This window comes from Platichthys flesus, chromosome 18, assembly GCF_949316205.1.
Source record: "Platichthys flesus chromosome 18, fPlaFle2.1, whole genome shotgun sequence".
NCBI lineage: Eukaryota > Metazoa > Chordata > Actinopteri > Pleuronectiformes > Pleuronectidae > Platichthys > Platichthys flesus.
In genome coordinates this window covers 17,500,285-17,517,878 of record NC_084962.1, presented here as the reverse complement: position 1 = coordinate 17,517,878, position 17,594 = coordinate 17,500,285, and the positions used below count along the sequence as shown (strand labels likewise).

The 17,594-nt window shown below is 43.7% G+C and overlaps 1 protein-coding gene across 1 annotated transcript; it reads left to right on the top strand.

Moving 5' to 3' along the window:
• Positions 1-640: 640 nt before the first annotated feature.
• On the top strand, positions 641-11,513 carry rab15 (RAB15, member RAS oncogene family). Its single transcript, XM_062411388.1, has 7 exons — positions 641-999; positions 7,356-7,416; positions 7,822-7,882; positions 8,364-8,441; positions 9,030-9,119; positions 9,623-9,688; positions 9,846-11,513. The coding sequence occupies exons 1-7, from the start codon at positions 876-878 to the stop codon at positions 10,005-10,007; spliced, it is 642 nt and encodes a 213-aa protein (XP_062267372.1). The 5' UTR covers positions 641-875; the 3' UTR covers positions 10,008-11,513.
• The last annotated feature ends 6,081 nt before the right edge of the window (positions 11,514-17,594 follow it).

Genomic DNA, 17,594 nt, shown 5'->3' with positions numbered 1-17,594 from the left:
TCAATTATCCTCTGGGGGTTTTGAATCCCCTGAAGCTCCAGTGCCTTAGAATAACCCCTCACACCTAGATTACAAGTTTTACAAGTGACTTTGATAAAGTTATAAGAGCACATAGAGCAAATTAAGCACTATGACCTTATTTTAAGGCTCTACCCTGATGTTACAACAGAAAATTATACTCGTAACTATTGAAAACAAATAACTAATTCACTCATTACATTACTCATACATAGGGCCCATATCTAATGTTGGCATTCACAAGGAAAGTGGAATAAGAATAAGGAAAGAAACAACAATAAATACAATATAATTATAGATATAGCAAAAGTAAAATGGCATTGTAAATATTAGACATTAATAATAAGACATTTACTTTTCAGAAACAGTTGAGATGATTTTGAATGTTAGGATCAATAAATGTAATACACCCTGACATGAAATCAAATTTTTAAGAATTTATTATTATTATATCATGATGATATCCTGGTGAAAATATTCTGCATTCGTGCTGTTTACCACCCAATACACAGTATATTAACAAAACATGCATCCTATGTTTACTATCACATAAATCAGTTTATGGGCTTTTACTTTGGAAAGCCCCACCGGCCTTGCTGCCCCCTGATTGGCTGTCCGCTGGTCCACCGCACCCACTGGAGGCTGAATGCTGCCCGTGAAGCTGCTGGAGCATCTTCCCTCATCTGTTCCCTCATCTGTTCCCCAGCGACCAGCTCCTGCTCCAGGGAACCATACCGAGGCAGAGCCGGGGCAGACATGGGCTGCAGGCGGGGAGGGAGCCTCCATCCGGCGCTGAGTTAGCTCCTGACTCCTCCTTTGTGTTATAGATCCGGCAGCACCGCGCACAGACCCGCACCATGGCCAAACAGTACGATGTGCTCTTCCGACTCCTGCTGCTCGGAGACTCCGGGGTCGGGAAAACATGTTTGTTGTGCAGATTCACGGACAACGAGTTTCACCCGTCTCACATCTCCACCATCGGTAAGACCCACTCCTGCACCCCCCCACCCCATGCACTTGTGTTTATTTGCTCTTCCATTCAATTTCCTATTCACCTGCGCATCCCCCCCACCCCCCCTCTCTCTCTCTGTGGCCCCTGGTGGTTCTATACATACATTATTATATCAGGAGACTGTATTATGATTTAATTAGAGACGTGGTTGCATTTGATTAAGGAAACCCCTCAGGGAGGATATGCACCCCCCATGAGTTTAATAACTATCAGCACTTGGCTCTGACTTCCACATGCATTAAAGGCAGGTTGGCTTTGTTTTGCATCAGGCTCCCAGGCGTGAGTCATTTTGTTGTTGCTATTTCCTCAAACTATTAAGGGTGGGAGTCACAGGGTAACACACCACAACAATAAAAACCATGATACAAGCGATTTTTGCGATAATTTATATTTTGCAGGACAATTGTATAACGATGCATCACGATATCTGTCTACCTGAAGCATGTGAAATAGAATTGTATTAAGGAATTAAGTATAAAGCATAAATATAAAAATAGGGAAAAACTAATATTATAAGCACCAGGGGAGGGAAATAAGTAAGTAAACACTGGAGACTGGATTGTGCAAAGAGGGAAAAGAGGTCAAATGCAGGATTTATGCATTTATTAACTGTAATTTGGTTTCAAACATTTTGACACAAACTGAGTTTAAACAATGTAAAAAATAGTCAGTCTTTAACAAACACACTGTGATTTGTCAATGTCCACATGTGCCATCGTCCCAATGTAAACCGGCAATCGTCAAAGAAATCAGTTTGAGGGTAAAATGTTGCACAGAGACAATAAAGTTCACCACTGAATAATTCACTCTAATCCACAACGGCCGGGCTCTAATAATTATGCCATAAATGTGTTGATCTGTACTTTACGTGCCATGGTTGATTATTTTTAAAAGTATCCCTGTAATTGGAATGGAAGGAGCAAAGCTAAACCAGTGTCTTTGCTCCCAGTTGAGGTCTGAGCAGAATCTCTCTCTGCACACTGTGGACCATGACAGGCCCATTACAATGCTTCACTTTGAGGCTCGGGAAATGAGGATGTACAGTTAGCAGTGGAGTGTAATCTTCTGTGCAGCACCTGGTCTGTCTTTACAAAGTGTGTCAGTGTGTGTGTGTCTGTTCACTGAATAGACATATTTTCTCAGAGCATATTTTCTGGTGGAAGTTTCTACTTCCTGACGTTATTTGCAGTAATTAAACAGAGAAAACTAAATCCAGAAATCCCTGTTGCTCGAGGATGAAGTGATTCAGTCGTGAAATGTTCGTCCTGGTTGAGATGACGGTGACCAGTGACTTTTTATTGAAAAGTAATAAGGTCAAGAGAATGAATCATCCGTCCATTGTCTGCGCAACTTCTCCTTGGAGGGTTGCGTGGGGGCTGAAGCCAATCCCAGCTCTCACAGAACCCTGGACCAATAGTTTCCAGAGGGACATAATGTGTGAATGCAAAATGTGCGAAGTCGGCTGCTGCAGACTTTTTCTGGAACTTCTCCTTCCAGATCCTCGGTAAAAAATGTCTGGAAAATCACAGCTAGCAACTGATGATGTAAATATCACGCATACAACAGACATGAAACTGGAAGAATACTAATATCTCAGGATGTGACAGGGAGCCAAACACGTTGAAGGTGTTAACATGGAAAGAGGGGATTCTAGAGCCTTCGGTGATTAGCGCAGAAACACATCTCATCACACTGAGCCTCACCTGCAAGTTGTGATGCTCACGTTCTTATAGAAACGTCAGTGTGCTATTTTTAAGTCGTCCGCCTATAGCGCCCTACAGTAAACCATCACCGTGCGGAGACGTGCTCATGTTGTACACTGCAGACCTTTCTGATTTCTCTCAGAGGAAACGTTCAGCCTGTGTGTGCGTGTTGGAAAACCCCCCGGCAGGCAGTGATGTGTTTCGTTCTTTCATTGTCGTCGTTTGCCACATCGACACAACCACCGATGCTCACAAATCAGGCTCCTGCCGTCAGGGAGGTGTTGGGCTCCAGATTGAGTAGCTGGAGGAAGCAGACTGTGTCTAAGAGCCACGCCGGGAGGTCTTTTATAAAATGAGTCCAACCTCCTCAGACTAAACAAACCTAACACAGCTGGGAGATGAAGAGTGACCACCGTCAGTGCTCCTCTGTGGCGGATCAATAAATAATTTCCTAACCTTCACGGTGATAGAAGGATATAAATTCTCTCCCGTATTTCCCCCCCCCCCCCCCCCCTTGTGTGCAGCTCCATTATTCATCAGTTCCTGTTACAGTCCACTAACTCGCCTTTTTGCTCTTAATTAGTGTAAGTGTAAAAAAAGCCAAAGACTTCAAACACTGAGAGCTCCCACTAAACAGCGTGGTCATGAATAGATGCTGATACAGAACGTGGACACGCAAACTTATTCAGAGCAACATGGGTTTAAAACCATGGGTATTAATGCTGCTGGAGCCTCCTAGGAAAACTTCCTGTGAGATTTCGGATCTGTTCCCATTCAGACAGAAGAATATATGTGAGGCCCGGCTCTGATGCTGTAGCGATAAGGTCTGGCTGTGCAGTCTGGGTCAGGGTTCAGCATAGACGGCCTCACACTGTCCAGAAAGGAAGAAAAGAATATCCTGGATCTGAGTGCTGTGATATCGAGCTGTGGTAGCAAGGTCAATACACTCTCTGGACCAATCAGAAGTCAGTCTGAGCTGTCCATCATGATGTTTTACCCTGAATGGGGTCATCATCCATCTCTATTTCCATGTCGTCTTTTTCTGATGGCTGAAACTATGAAGAACAGCCCAACACAGACGTAGATGAACTGGGGTTCTTGCTGTTTCCACTGTTGTTTGCTTTAATCGAGCATTTAAACAAAATTTTACATGTTTGATGAATCAGTGTGAAACCTGCACAGTGATATATTTAAGAGTCTGTAAAGGCTGCATGAAATACAGCAGATATACTGTTTATTTCAGCTTCGTAGTCTTGCACATTAGCTCAGTTATCTCAAGAAGTTAATAGATAGAAAGCAGAGAGTCGAGAGCAGACAGTGGAAACCACAGAGCGAGACCTGCACCCGCTTCCTGTCTTTCATTAGATCCATCAAGGCTTTTTTGATCATTAAACCAGATACTTGGAAATAGGATAACATTAAATATCACATCTGGCAATAGGGCAAACAGAGGATATTACTTCATTCACTGGATACAGCTCAGAAAAAAATAAAAGCTCACAGAATAAAAGTCAAACTAATATCAGAGCCAGTTCTTAATGTTCCCTCGCTCATCAGAGATCCTGGTTTATTTAAGCAGGTCACCTTGTTCCTCACTAGATTGGCGTCGGGACCGGGGAACAAACGCTTATCGGGCAAAGAGCAGCTGATTTAGAGACGCTGCTCGGTCACACCTCTGAGTTTCATCTTCTTCAATGTCGACTCTTCAGAACCGCTGGCTGTCAAACACCATGAAGTACGACCGAGGCCCTGCTCTATATCACAGCTCAATCAGCAGCTGTCCTCAAGGAGGGGATCTCAGTGGTGGTATGATGGCGGCCTGGTGAACTCATTAGTCTAAAGGGTGTGGCATTGATCACAGCCTCCACAGATGAAGCCACAAGGTTGTGAACAGGTTATCAAGGAAGTATTTTTTATCTTGAATCTGGCTTTTAAACCAGCAGCATCTTGGTTTTTAAAAGCAGAAGTAACCGTCGTTGGAGGAACGGGGGGTGGAGCCTGATTGATAGCTGTAGGACAATGCTCACTCCTACGTCCTGCTCCCATTGGACAGAACTAGCTGTCAATCACACGGTATCCACGCCCCAATGCAAGGTGTATTTAAAATAACTTTAAACCAGAGATTGAGACCGAGAACTTGATATGGGCATGTTAACTGACGTTATGAATCAATTTAGAAGAACGGCCATTTTCTCTTCGACTTCAAATGATATCGAATTATTTTGTTTGCAACCACTGGAGTCGCCCTCTGCTGGTTATTCGAGAGAATACAGATTTTCAGCTCTTTTGCATAGGCTTCTCTTTCTGAATCCAGAGACGACATCCATTTCTGTTTAGTCCAGTGAACACCCAATCAGGGAGCAGCACTGCCGGTGGGGCTTTCCAGAGTAAAAGCCTATCAAATGTATTTTATTTTAATTGTCCTGCTGTAGTGTGAAGACAGCAGCTGTCTGTCCTCACCTTGTCCTGATGGCCGTGGAAGAAAAGACCATTTCACCAGGGAGCTTGTGTCACTTCTGAGTCCATCACCTCCGACACACTGACACGTGTCCCCACCTGATCCGTCTTTCACAGACCAACACAATTAGTAATTATCCCAGTCAGAGTGGGGGGTGTATCCATTAAGTCTACATGGCTTTCACGCGGCTGATTGTGACATGCTGCCACGTTTCATTAACAGCTGCCTCCTCATCCTCAGTGTCACAGAGCAGGAGAGAAGACGATGGAGAGTGGCTCCTTTTTCTAAACCTGCTGAATTTTAATGATTGATTTTAAGTCAGTTAATATGCTACTCTGATAAATGGGCCCTGCAGTTGCTGTACCTCAGCTGTAGGGGTTGCTGCAACACCCTCAGCAGGCTCACTCCCAGCATTATTGCTGATAGTCGCAGGTTGAATTCACAGAATCAGGTCCAGCAGGTTGAGGAGTAAAGCTGAACTTCAGATCAGTTCAAAAGAGAAGTAATAAGAAACCTGTGTTTATCTCTGATATTCAACGGGAAAAGTTTAAAATATGAAGAAGCTAGCTGTCATGTCGTCCAGAGTTTAATACGTAGCTAATGCTGACGGCCTCAGTTTCATTAGTCTCCTCTCTCTTCTGCAGCCTCGGGAGAGTCAAGCCGCCGATTGCAACCCTGACCTTTCACTCAGTCCTGGTCTGGATGGTCTCAAGCTTAAAGTAAAAAGGTCGCATTGTAACTTACATGAGTCCTGAGACCGTTGAGTCCGAGAGCTCGAAACTCTGTGGAGTGTTTCCTCGTCTCCAGCTCGTCCTGAGCAAACACGCAATTTAAAAAGAAAGACCACATCAGCCTGGCCACTTAAAGTACGTCCGTTAGCAGAGTATCGACTGTGCAGACACGCAGCAATAAAAAACAACAGGCAGCAGTTCTTTCAGTTTTGTGAATCGATTGGTCTCGGGGATCCTCTCTCTCTCTCTCTCTCTCTCTCCCTCAGTGTGGAGCTGGCTGTGAGACAAGGAGGCTGCTGAGTATCTGGTTAATTGGGATGAGCTGTTAATTGATTTCTCAGGGATTAGTGTGGTCCATAGAATCTGGAGGGTTTTGGCTTATTTATTGACTTGAGGTGAGGTGAGGAGACAGTAGTAGAGTTGAATGTTAAAAACCGGATCATGATCTAAGGCTAGGATTATGTCCAAGTTAGCATTGCTACTGTTTTGGTTCCAGTTAGGTTCCAACTAACAGTAAGGACAATAAGGTCTGAAGCCGGACTTCAGTATAAATAAAATAACATAAAATAAATTAAAGATATTTGTATCATCAGAATCAAATGCCTGGAATTGGAGGAAAATAAATTTACACCGCCACACACAGCAACATTTACCAAACATCACCTCTGCCAAGGAGGTTATGTCCGTTTTGGTTTGTTGGTTTGTTTGTCAGCATGATAAGGCATAAACTACTTACTTAAACTTGGAGGAAGAATGGAACATGGGCCAGGAAAGAAGTCATTAAAGTCTGGCACAGATACTTTTGGCACATTTCTGTGGAAGTAATCAAAACTAGAAAAACAACCTAACATCAGCACAAGACCATTCAGATCAGTTCTGGCCTTCAGAAGAGAGTGAAGGGTGAATCTTTAAAGAAAGAAAGAACAGTCTCTTTGTGTGATTTTCTGTCATATGAGCAATTTCACACTGAGTCGTCTGAAATAAATGAGAGATCACCGAAGCGTGAGCGGCTTCTCGTCTTCCCAGCTCCGCTTCTCTCCTCCCGTCTGTTTGCCGCCTCCTCCCTCGTTTCACCTCCTGTGTGATCGATGCAAAAGGACCAAACGAGGAGGAGGAGGCGGCTCGGCAGATCATTACGCTGCTCGTCTAACAGGCTGATTATACAGGGATGATGAGGCTCTGGTTGTGTTAATGCTCTCTGTGATGTTACAAAGCTGCAGCGGACACCTCTGACCCCTTTTGTCTGTGACAGACAAGCCGGGGTTATCGATTACAGTCACTTCTCGGGTCTTAAAGCTCACACGTCTCTGAGAATATTCCGAACATTTAGCTTTAACACAGCAACCTGAGGGGTTTGGAGAAATATGAAACACAAGCTCCTCTGTGAATCCAATTCTGTGTTTTCTGATCGTATCTTTTCTCTTGTCTCACAGGCGTCGACTTCAAAATGAAGACACTGCTAATAGATGGTATCAAAGTGCGGACACAGATATGGTGAGATATTACAAGGCTGGATGTCCTGTACGTCAGATAAAATGTTATTAGATTTATTGACAACAATCTTAGCTTATATTTGTTCTTCAGGGCTGTAGCTCTAATCTCTGGATCTTTCCTGAGAAACCTTAGAAACCTTTAAAATGGAAAAACTAGGGTCTGCTTCACTATCTTTACATTTGACAACTTTTAGGCTGATAAAATAAAAGGACTTTTAAAAAACTAGAATAAAACAGAATGTGGGAAAATGGAAAAATATAATTAGAAGTTTATCAATGTTTATTGATGTCTTGATCAGTGTTTTCTGGGAGGTAAGTGGATTCTAAAATCTATTAAATCCATGTTAACGTATTAAAATCTCTCAATCAAAAGTAGTGTGTTCATATTTGTTTGTTGTCTGTGCAGGGACACTGCGGGTCAGGAGAGATACCAGACCATCACCAAGCAGTACTACAGACGAGCACAGGTATGTTTCCTCATGTCATTGACAGACCCTGATATAAGTCACATACAAATTTGTTACAGCTAAGAGATTAAGTTAAATCTGTTGCAGCTGAACCATTAAGGTCTATTAGGCTTTAAGTTATAAGCCTCATAGCATCAGTATTGTAATAGAATGTGGTCAGTGGTATTGTAATGTCTCTGTTTACATCCCTTACCCCCTAAAGGCTGATGCTCTGCCACTCTGGCTGCTAAAGAGGTTAAACTGGTTCAAATCCAATTGTCCATTTACCAGCAACTGGCAATTAAATTCGAATAAAGGTTCTCTCATCCAGCCTGGGGGGGGGGGCCCACAGTGTATAAATGCATCATCGTCAATTTTCCAAGTGGTGGTCTGGTTTGTTGCAGTAATGATATCAGTGTTTCCCAAAGTACTGGTCTTAAAACTAAAGTTTTTTCAAGGTTTGTGTCTTTTCTAAAAAACTCTTTTCACCACCTCTGCTCAGGGAATCTTCCTGGTGTACGACATCACGAGTGAGCGATCCTTCCAGCACATCATGAAATGGGCCAGCGACGTGGACGAGGTGAGTCACGGGGACATCTGGGGGATTTAGGATTTAGATCAATCAGGCGTGGTGGAGAATCAACAAGGGTTTCTTCCCCCCCCCCCCTCGCATTGTGAAAAGGGCAAAACTGACAAAACTGGAGACGCCGAGCTGACAAAGGACAGATGTCTGACATGGTGTGATAAAACCCAAATGCTCCGACCTGACATTTACGCTGTATTGATAGTGTTCGGGCTTCATTCTCAAATACCTGTCATCGCTTTATGAAATGTTTTGTCATAAATATCGGAGGAGAACTTTTTTTCTCATTGCAGTAATTCTGTTTAGGAGTCTTCAGAAAGCTCTTCCCTGCTTCCCCCCTGTCATTTCCCGGATGACTTTATTCTATTAATTTAGTAATTATGGGCTTCATTTCCTCTGTGTGTTTATCTGAATACACACACACACACGTGCTTTCCATTTATCTTTAATCTAGGTGTCATTTCCTGAGCGCAGTGGCTCCTTGTGTTTCCTCCGGTCTGTGTTCTCTTGACATTTGAAATCCCTCTCCCTCCATCTCTTTTTAAATTGGGTTTATTTCCCGTCCACGTGGCGAACCCCCTGCAGTACGCTCCTGAGAAGGTCCAGAAGATCCTCGTGGCGAACAAGTCGGACGAGGTGGACAAACGGCAGGTGGCCACGGAGCAAGGCATCAAGGTGAGATGGTGTAAATACTTGCTGGGTTCCGTTTAGGGTTAAAATGAAGCTGCAGAAAAAAGGGATTGTTCTTTTTAAACAAATATACGAGATGAAAAGCATCAAGAAGAACTGGAGCATGCCTCTCTCTCTCTCTCTCTCTCTCTCTCTTTCTTTCTCCCACACTTACATACTGACCTCTCACAGTCGGATTGACCATCAGCAGTAACCAGAGAAATCCTTAATGTGTCGTTGGCCAGTGGTCGGTGGCCGTGAAGAGGAATCATGAGCATCACATGTCTCCTTTTAAATCCATAAACAAGCTCTTAATGGCTGAGATGCACCGATCTGCCCTGAAAGAACCAGAGCAGACGAGTGCTTCACCTCACGTTGCCTCACATCTGTCAATAAAAGCTGCACTCGAACACACGGCTGTATCGAGCGCCAGCAGACAGTGTTGCATGTGTCAGCATCTGTTTTTTTTAAATCCAGACCAGTAATATCTGGGTTGTCTTGTCTTGCAGTTGGCCAAGGCTTACGGAATGGACTTCTTCGAGACAAGTGCCTTCACCAACCACAACATAGCAGAGGTGAGGTGCATGTGCGGCCATTTCACGACCGCGTCAGTAACAAGATCAGAGCCGTGCCTGCAAGTCCTAATTGTATAATGTGAGGAAATGACTCGATAGATGACAGTGTGGGCTCATCTCTGGTCTCTTCCTGTCGCCGCCCTTTTCTCCTCCCAAGTCTTTCACCAGATTGGCTGAACAGGTGCTGGCGGCCAATAAAAAGGACCTGGATCTTCTCCGGATGTCGGATAATGACGGTCTGGACCTTACGGCTCTGGAGGAGGAGGAGGGACTCTGCGGCGGCGCGGTGGACGACCAACGCAAAGGCTGCTGGTGTTAGAGTGACCGTGTGGACAGCGTGATTGTTTTTGTTTTGTTTTTTTGGGTTGAATATACGTCATCGCCACACACTTTGGACACTCCTGGAAAAGAAATGTCCTTTTGTAATTTAGCTTCTGTAGGTTCCCTCTGTTTGCCGCGGCGTCAGGTTCAAGGATAAAAACATTTTTGCCGAATGGTGCCAAGTGTGTGGTGAATCAACCAAGTGAAGGTCCACATGTCCTGGTTTCCACTCGGTGGCTCCGAAACTTTCATTTTGCTCAAGAGCACCAGTTCCTGCTCAGTTCTGTTCAGCGTATCTTTGATGTAACCAAATACAATCTCTGTCCAGTAAAAAAAAAAAAACATACAAAACGTCCTGAAGAGCTACAAAACCAAGTCTTCATCATCTTTTATCAGAGTTTACACAGATGTAGAGAGGATGTATATAGGAAAGGGAATGACTTGAAACTTCACCACTGACTTGAAATCATTTTCTCAATTCTCTCCTCTTCGATAAGCCGTGCAAACCAACAGAGAGACTTATTCCATCCGGCCCCATTTTAGCTTTTCTCCCCCTCATAGCCTCCCCACCAACTGAATGCATTAGATGTAGTGTAAGGAAACTGCCACAAGAGGGTGCTACGTTAATTGCAGATATGGCTCCGTGCTCAGTGTGACGTTATACCAGTGCACTGATTCTTCTTCGCTCGTGTTTTCTGACCTCGGTTGCTCTTGAAGTGGCTTCTTTTAAACGGAGGGAAGGGCTTATTAACATATGCAGCCATTGTGTTGTTTTGCATGATGTCGACATGTTGATGTTGGGGGCGGGAGAAGTATTTAATTTCGCTGTAGCAAAACTGAGGATTCATTTTTTTGGGGTTTATAGTCTCAGAACATATAGGTGGACATCACTGCATTGTACATACCAGGTTCTCCACAGCATTGTTGATGAGGATGCATCATTTATTTGATAAATTACCATTAGAGGGCTGTATTTAAAAAAAGACTAAAAGTACAAATCCTGCAGTGTTATTCAGAATGGTTTTGGGATATTACCTCTGTGAATATAATAACGTCTTGGTCATTCTGTCCTCGCTGCTTTGTACAGACTCCAGTGGAGATGCTATTTCTCTTCTTTTACCCCCCATTCAGATTTAACAAAGGGAGAAGTGAGAGTTCTGCATGTGATTCAGTCGTCTTTCATTTCTGTTATTGCAACTTCAGTGAAGTTAATCCTCAGCCGGCCACAACGCAAAGCAGAGCATTTGACCAGAGTTGCCTGTCGGAGACTTGTGCACCCACACGGAACCATCGTAGGAGAATGCAATGAAATGCAACTCGAAAACAAACAGTTTGATGTGAAATGACTGGACCTGATGCACAATCTGTGGTTTTCAAGAACTTCTTTACCCTCTTCTCTTTTAGACTAATTGTATTCGTGGAGATATATTACATGCAACATGTTGTTCCTGGAGAAAAAGATGTCAGATGTTTATGAATAAATACTTGCAGATACGTGTCACAGTGCTAGGGTGTCGTCTTTGGTTGTGCACTTCATACTTTGACCACTAGGTGACAGATTCACCCTGTTATCTCATGCACTTGCAACGTGTCATGGTGGGAAATGCACTAGTCATTTATAGTGTTATGTACAAAATATTAACACAATGAATATCCAAATATCTAATTGTTCACACGTTCGTATCTAAAAAAGACTACATGGTGGTTCTAGTTCAAAATACAACACTTAAAGGTCACTGATACATTATAGTAACATAAAATGTGTGATCATCAGTAAGGCTGTGTGTGTGTGTGTCGGGGGGTTCTGCGTGAGAATTACAGGAGGAGAAATAAGCTGCAAAGCGTTTGTTCGTCACCTCATCAGAGTTGTTAACGATGAGAACTCATTAAAGCTCGTTGGGTGGAATTAGCATAACGATGAATATGCATGTGGAACTGTTGTCTGGTCGACAGATATGGCAGCTCAGTATGTGTCACAAGGCTGGGTGACACACGGACACACGTACAGAACAACAATCCAGCCTGCACGCTGACACATGGCACCCACACACACACACAGACCTACACACAAATATATCTATACATGTGTGTACAAAAAAGGGAATTCAGTGCTGTTGTTGTGAGCAGAGACCAACAATCATCATCTTCTGCAACACAATCCCCCAACACATCACTCCAGGTCTTGCAGCTGTCTGACATGCAGCCATATGTGTGTTTGTCTGTTTGTGTGTACTTGTACTTACACATCTGAGGGGACCATTTTGAACATAGACCTGACAGAGTGAGGACATTTTGGCTTGTTTGAGCTTTAAGACTTTCTTTTAAGTTTAGGTCTAGAATAAGGTTCAGGTTAGGATAAGGGTCATCACTAAGCTGGAAGCACAAACGTGTGTGTGTGTGTGTATGTGTGTTTGTGGTGATGTAACTGTATCAGTGCGTGGGATTGTGGGAAGGAGAGAGAAAGCAGAAGCAGCCCTCACATAAGAACAGGTACAGAACACAGTGAGCAGAGTTAATTTACGTTCACATAAGAGATGGAGCTGATTCCATGAATATTTACAACTCACAGGTTTTGATAATATAACCTTCAGGGTCAAAATAACATCTGGAGACTAATGATTATTGGTTTTTAGAATCCAGAGGTTACTTTAACACAATAAACATATTTGTATTTTGCATCATGGTCAACCACAAGCTTCTGTAACAGGGTTAAACAAGGATTTATACATTGCCATAAATAAAACTACAACTCCCATAACTGTGCATTAGCAAAAAACATTATAACTGTTGGTGTCTCCTGTTTATATGAGTGGATGACTTTACAGGTCCCACAGCGTCTTGATCGCCACCTGGTGGCTGGAGTACACGTCATAAATCCCACCTGAACCAAACTAACAAGTCAAAATAAACGTTAACTGCATTTTTTATTCAGGTTACTTGTAATCACACTGTTCAATGCTGCTCAAATGCTGCTCAAATGTTCACGGCTCTGGTGATTTTAGTTACTTAATGCTGAAGTGTCATGATTGACAGCTGCCGTGGCCTCATCGCACTATCTAACGTTTAATAGCGACATTTAAAGCATTGATTTTTCACAACGAAAGCTGTTTATTATTAATATTAGTCGATTTTCTACAAATCGAGCAGACTTGGAGCAACACTGATCAATATTTGCCCCTTTTCAACTGACGCGGTGCTTTTTAAACTTATGAGGGTTCAGTTGAATCATTTGCATGGACCACATTCAATCACCCATATCGAAATAAGCGCAGCGTTTATTTAGAGACACGATGGAAACAAACAAGTGCTTCCAGCTGCTCTTAACCTGGGAGGTGACGTCAAGGCCACCAGAGGGCCTCTCTGCACACCCACTCCTAATCCTGAAATACCTGCACGGCAACTTTGATTAACTGCTGTATTGCACCCCGCCAGGCCAGACCCAGAACCCCCCCCCCCACACCTCGCTCGGCTCCACCGCCATCGTCACCAGAGCCTCCTTTCCAAGTGGAGCCGTGGCTCGGTGGTGACGGCGAGCCAGAAAATCAGAGGAGAAAATAGACTCAAAATCACACATTCAGATGAAGCCGTGTAGGTGGAACGTTGCTTCTGGAGACAGATCTGACGCTGAATCATTTTGTCCTCCATCTTTTCATGCCGCCTGTGGTTCCTATGTGCTTTCCCTAAAGCTACCTGTGATCCTGAAAACCTCCCACTGCCTCTCCGACAATATTAAGAAACAAGCTGACAAGTGGGACGAGGTTTTCTGATCCAGAAACACCAGCCTGACTTTCATAAGTATAATTTTGTTCTGTCATTTCTTTATGTCGTCGGAGGTTCATGTCCTTAGCAAAAAGGAATTTAAGCATCTACACCAACATGAGAACTCTGCAGTTTTCATCTGCCAATGAAAACATCACGATTCAAATGTCCAGAGCAGCTTCTAAATAGACTTGATTTGAGATTGTTTTCTAGAAACAAGCGTGTTGGCATGACTCAAGAGTGCAGCTTGGATAACTATATTTAAACACTTGCAAAGACGACGCAGCGCTCGACGGAAGCACGGCTGAAAAGTGTTTTTGTTGGTGAATCACCGCATCAGCAACTTGTCTTCGAGATCAAGGCTTAATCCTGTCTTCTTCCCTTTCAATCGCGTTAGAAACACTGAGGATGTGCAGTGTTCCCACATAAAAGAGGCGTGTATGGGAAGATTTCTGTTTGAAAATTAATCACACTTCCTTTCTGCTCTGTGCCATCATCACAGAAGCTGGAGCGGGGCCCAAGCAGGAGGATGTGAGCAAAATTGAATGGAGGCGAACATGCATATAAATAAATATATATATATATACACAAAGATATACAGGAGAGGGGCTCCACAGCATCGGAGAGGGGCTCCTTCTCCTCTATGATGTCTGTTTGTTTAAACCTCAGCCCACAAATCCTGTCAGAGCATATCCACATAGGAGGACCCGCCCCCACAAATATGAGGTTCAGATCAAAAAACATTCCAACTCCGATGTCTCTTCAGGACAACAGGTCATTTCCAGTGAGGAAATGTTCAGTGAGTGTAAGTGTGGTGGGGGCGGTCGGTGTGACTGCTGAGAGGCCATGGAGGAGGAGGAGGAGGAGCGTGTACATGTATAAATATATATAAATGTATGTGCATGTGCTCCTATGTGCGCGCTTGAACTGGCTCCAACTCCAAGGGTGTCGTGATGTCATCCTCCCACCTCTGCGTCTCTGCCGGTGTTTTCACACCAGCGTGGGTCACAACAACGCTCCGGGTCTCTCCTTAGGGTGGGGGTTGTGTGTATAAACTGCCTAACGACATGTATTTTGCACTTGAATTCTGTCTGTGCCTCTGCAAACAACATATATCTATATCTATATTTATTTATATTTCAAACTTTCCTTCAAACAGATTCATTATTCTTGTACTCTTGAAGTTGCAGCCATAAAATACACACATAAACAGTAAATAGTTGACCCTCACTTTGCTGTGTCTGTTACAGCATCTGTCTTTCAACTTGGTGGACAGGAATTCAAGGAGTGTTCACACCGAGCCGGTGGCACACGGTTGGTAATGGAGACGTTTATTTGTCTAGCTCCAACCGTTTCCTTCCAAGTGCGGTTGAGCCATACGCCCCCAGGCAACAGCATATGGAACAGGTCTGATAATACACCACCTCCAACCCATCAACCATCCACCACCTGGAGTGAGTACCCCAGTCAAGGTCATGGTCAAATTGTCATCAAGTGAGTTCCATTAGATGTCCTGGGTAGAGCAGGAGGAAACAGGTCATGACGTTTAACCTATACTGCAGAAAACAAAGTGATTTTGTTTATTCCAGTGTCGGCTATCAAATTTTGTCGTGTTTATATCCTCGTCTGTGTCTTCTACACGTATGACGCCTCTTTTTCATCCTGATATGTTTGTTTTCTCTGGGTTTTCTCAATCTGTGGTGTGTTAGAAACTTCATCAACGCGCCAACTGCCCTCTCCAGATATCTTCCTGCTGTATTCTCCCAGAGAAAGGAAAATGTCCATAGCGCAGTGCACCATCATGAGGTTGCATCTCTTAGACTGATATGAAATTTGGCTCAGACATTTAAGTCCCCCTGCAGAATGAAGTGTGATAACGTTTCAAGTAGCACCATCATCGTGTTAAAACTTTAACTTGCCTCATGAAATACTTGGAATAAAAGAAAAATGTAAAACGGAAGACATTCCCATCCGTCTTGGCTGTCAGCATTCTAACCCTTCAAGATGGTGACTGTAGCTTTCAGCTCAAGTTGCCTCTTCTGTTTCTGCAAACTCTCCGTCTTGCTCCTGTGATATTTGTGTAATTTGGATTTATAACTGATGCATTGGATGGTTGTACCCGTGAGTCTGTCTGGTGCAAATTTCCAATTTGACCAAAATCCCAATCAGCCTTTGACAAGACGTGAAGTCAGAAGAAAAGACGACAAAAAAAAGTTTCACGGCCCGTCATCCTTTTTGCTGTTCTCCTCCTCCTGCCTGTATTTAAGCTTCTCGCGCTCTCTCAGCCGAGTGGACGGGGCCTGCCAGTTTATCCTCACAATAACAATGTGCAACTAAACACTAATTGCACACATGCTCAAATCACGACTGAGTCCCCTCCGCTTATGAAAAACAAGCGTATCAAACTCTGTCTATTTTGAGAGCGTCCTGTCTGCATTACGCCCCTTAGTAAACGTGGACAAAAGAGCCAGTGTATGTGAATACAACTTGTCGCCTTTCTTCGTGTCAATCTCTATTAGCGTAGGAGCGCCGCTCGAGTGGAACTTTGTGAATGGGGCCCATTCTTTTTCATTCCTCGGCTTCCAGGGGCAACAGGGCCGTGGAATTCCTCTGCTCTCCCTCTCCGGGTGACCGCGGTCATGTCTCCGATAAGGTGGTCGCACCCCATGTCTGACTTCAGTGTTTTGACGTCTTAATACATCTCAGCCAGGATCCTCAGAGTGTGATCCTGCAGCTTTGACCTCAGTGGATGTTTTGATGTCAAGTGTGTTGGATGAAGGGTTAAAGACTGAGCTTTAAAACATCCATTCCTCATTAATATTCCTGCTTTCCTCACATTCCAGATCAAACCTCCAACAGGGAACCCGAACGATAATAGTGGAGGTCAGAGCCAAGATGTCCCAAGTGCAGAAGCTCCTACAGGGGACCTCCTGGTTTGTAAAATAAGACTCTAAAATAATAACTCTCATCTTAACAAGTGACTAAAACATTGATTGTTTGTTCTCAGTTCCAAAACCAGTGTTCTCAGGTTGTCACTGCTGCAAAAGTAACAATAGTGATGCGTCACCGCTTTATGTGCACAACTAACAGGACATGTTTATAGCCATTGATTGTGGGTGATGCATCTCCTCTGTGCTTTAATCCACACTGAATTGCATTTTGTAGAAAACCCAATTAGACTACATGAGCTAATCCCGAGGGAGCAGTTTTTCACTGGAGAACAATAAGCCGCCCACACAAATATCCGCCCCACGACAGTACAGGACGGGTAGAGCTAAGACCCGTAGAGCGACAGGAATAGAATGGTTTTAATGACGGAAATATCTCTCCCTTTGTCTTAATTAGATTGTTATGTAACCCTGGATGACAAATTAGAGGGATGGATGAAAGTGAAAGTGAAAGAAGAGGCAGAGGTAGATGTGGAGAGGATGAGAATAGGACGATGGGACCGTGAGCTGGTGTCAGTGGGAAAGAGATGGAATAATTATAGAGGAGGAAAGCGACATGAGTTTGAGGACAGGGAGTACAGAGAGCAGGGTTGTGACTCGGGTGATTGTGTAGGCGGGAGACATGAACTCCTGTGACTCTCCTGCTTTTCACCCACTGCTGAGGCCGCTACCTGCCGAGCTGCTTTAATTAGGACACTGCTCTTTATCTCATCTAATTAATAATTAAAGGGGAAATAATTAATCAATGTGAGGTAAGCAAGCAGGTGGAGGTTTCTAAGTCGGGTTTATAGTATTTAAATAATAATCAGAGCCTTCGAAATCACGTACTGTATGTAAGTGTGTCACATTAATGATTCATGCTTAATTTATATTCACTT

Excerpts from the sequence above, each read along its gene's own strand:
- rab15 (XM_062411388.1), top strand. The coding sequence starts at position 876 with ATGGCCAAACAGTACGATGTGCTCTTCCGACTCCTGCTGCTCGGAGAC. Across the intron at positions 7,883-8,363 it reads AGTACTACAGACGAGCACAG|GGAATCTTCCTGGTGTACGA; the intron begins GTATGTTTCCTC and ends ACCTCTGCTCAG. Across the intron at positions 9,120-9,622 it reads CCACGGAGCAAGGCATCAAG|TTGGCCAAGGCTTACGGAAT; the intron begins GTGAGATGGTGT and ends CTTGTCTTGCAG.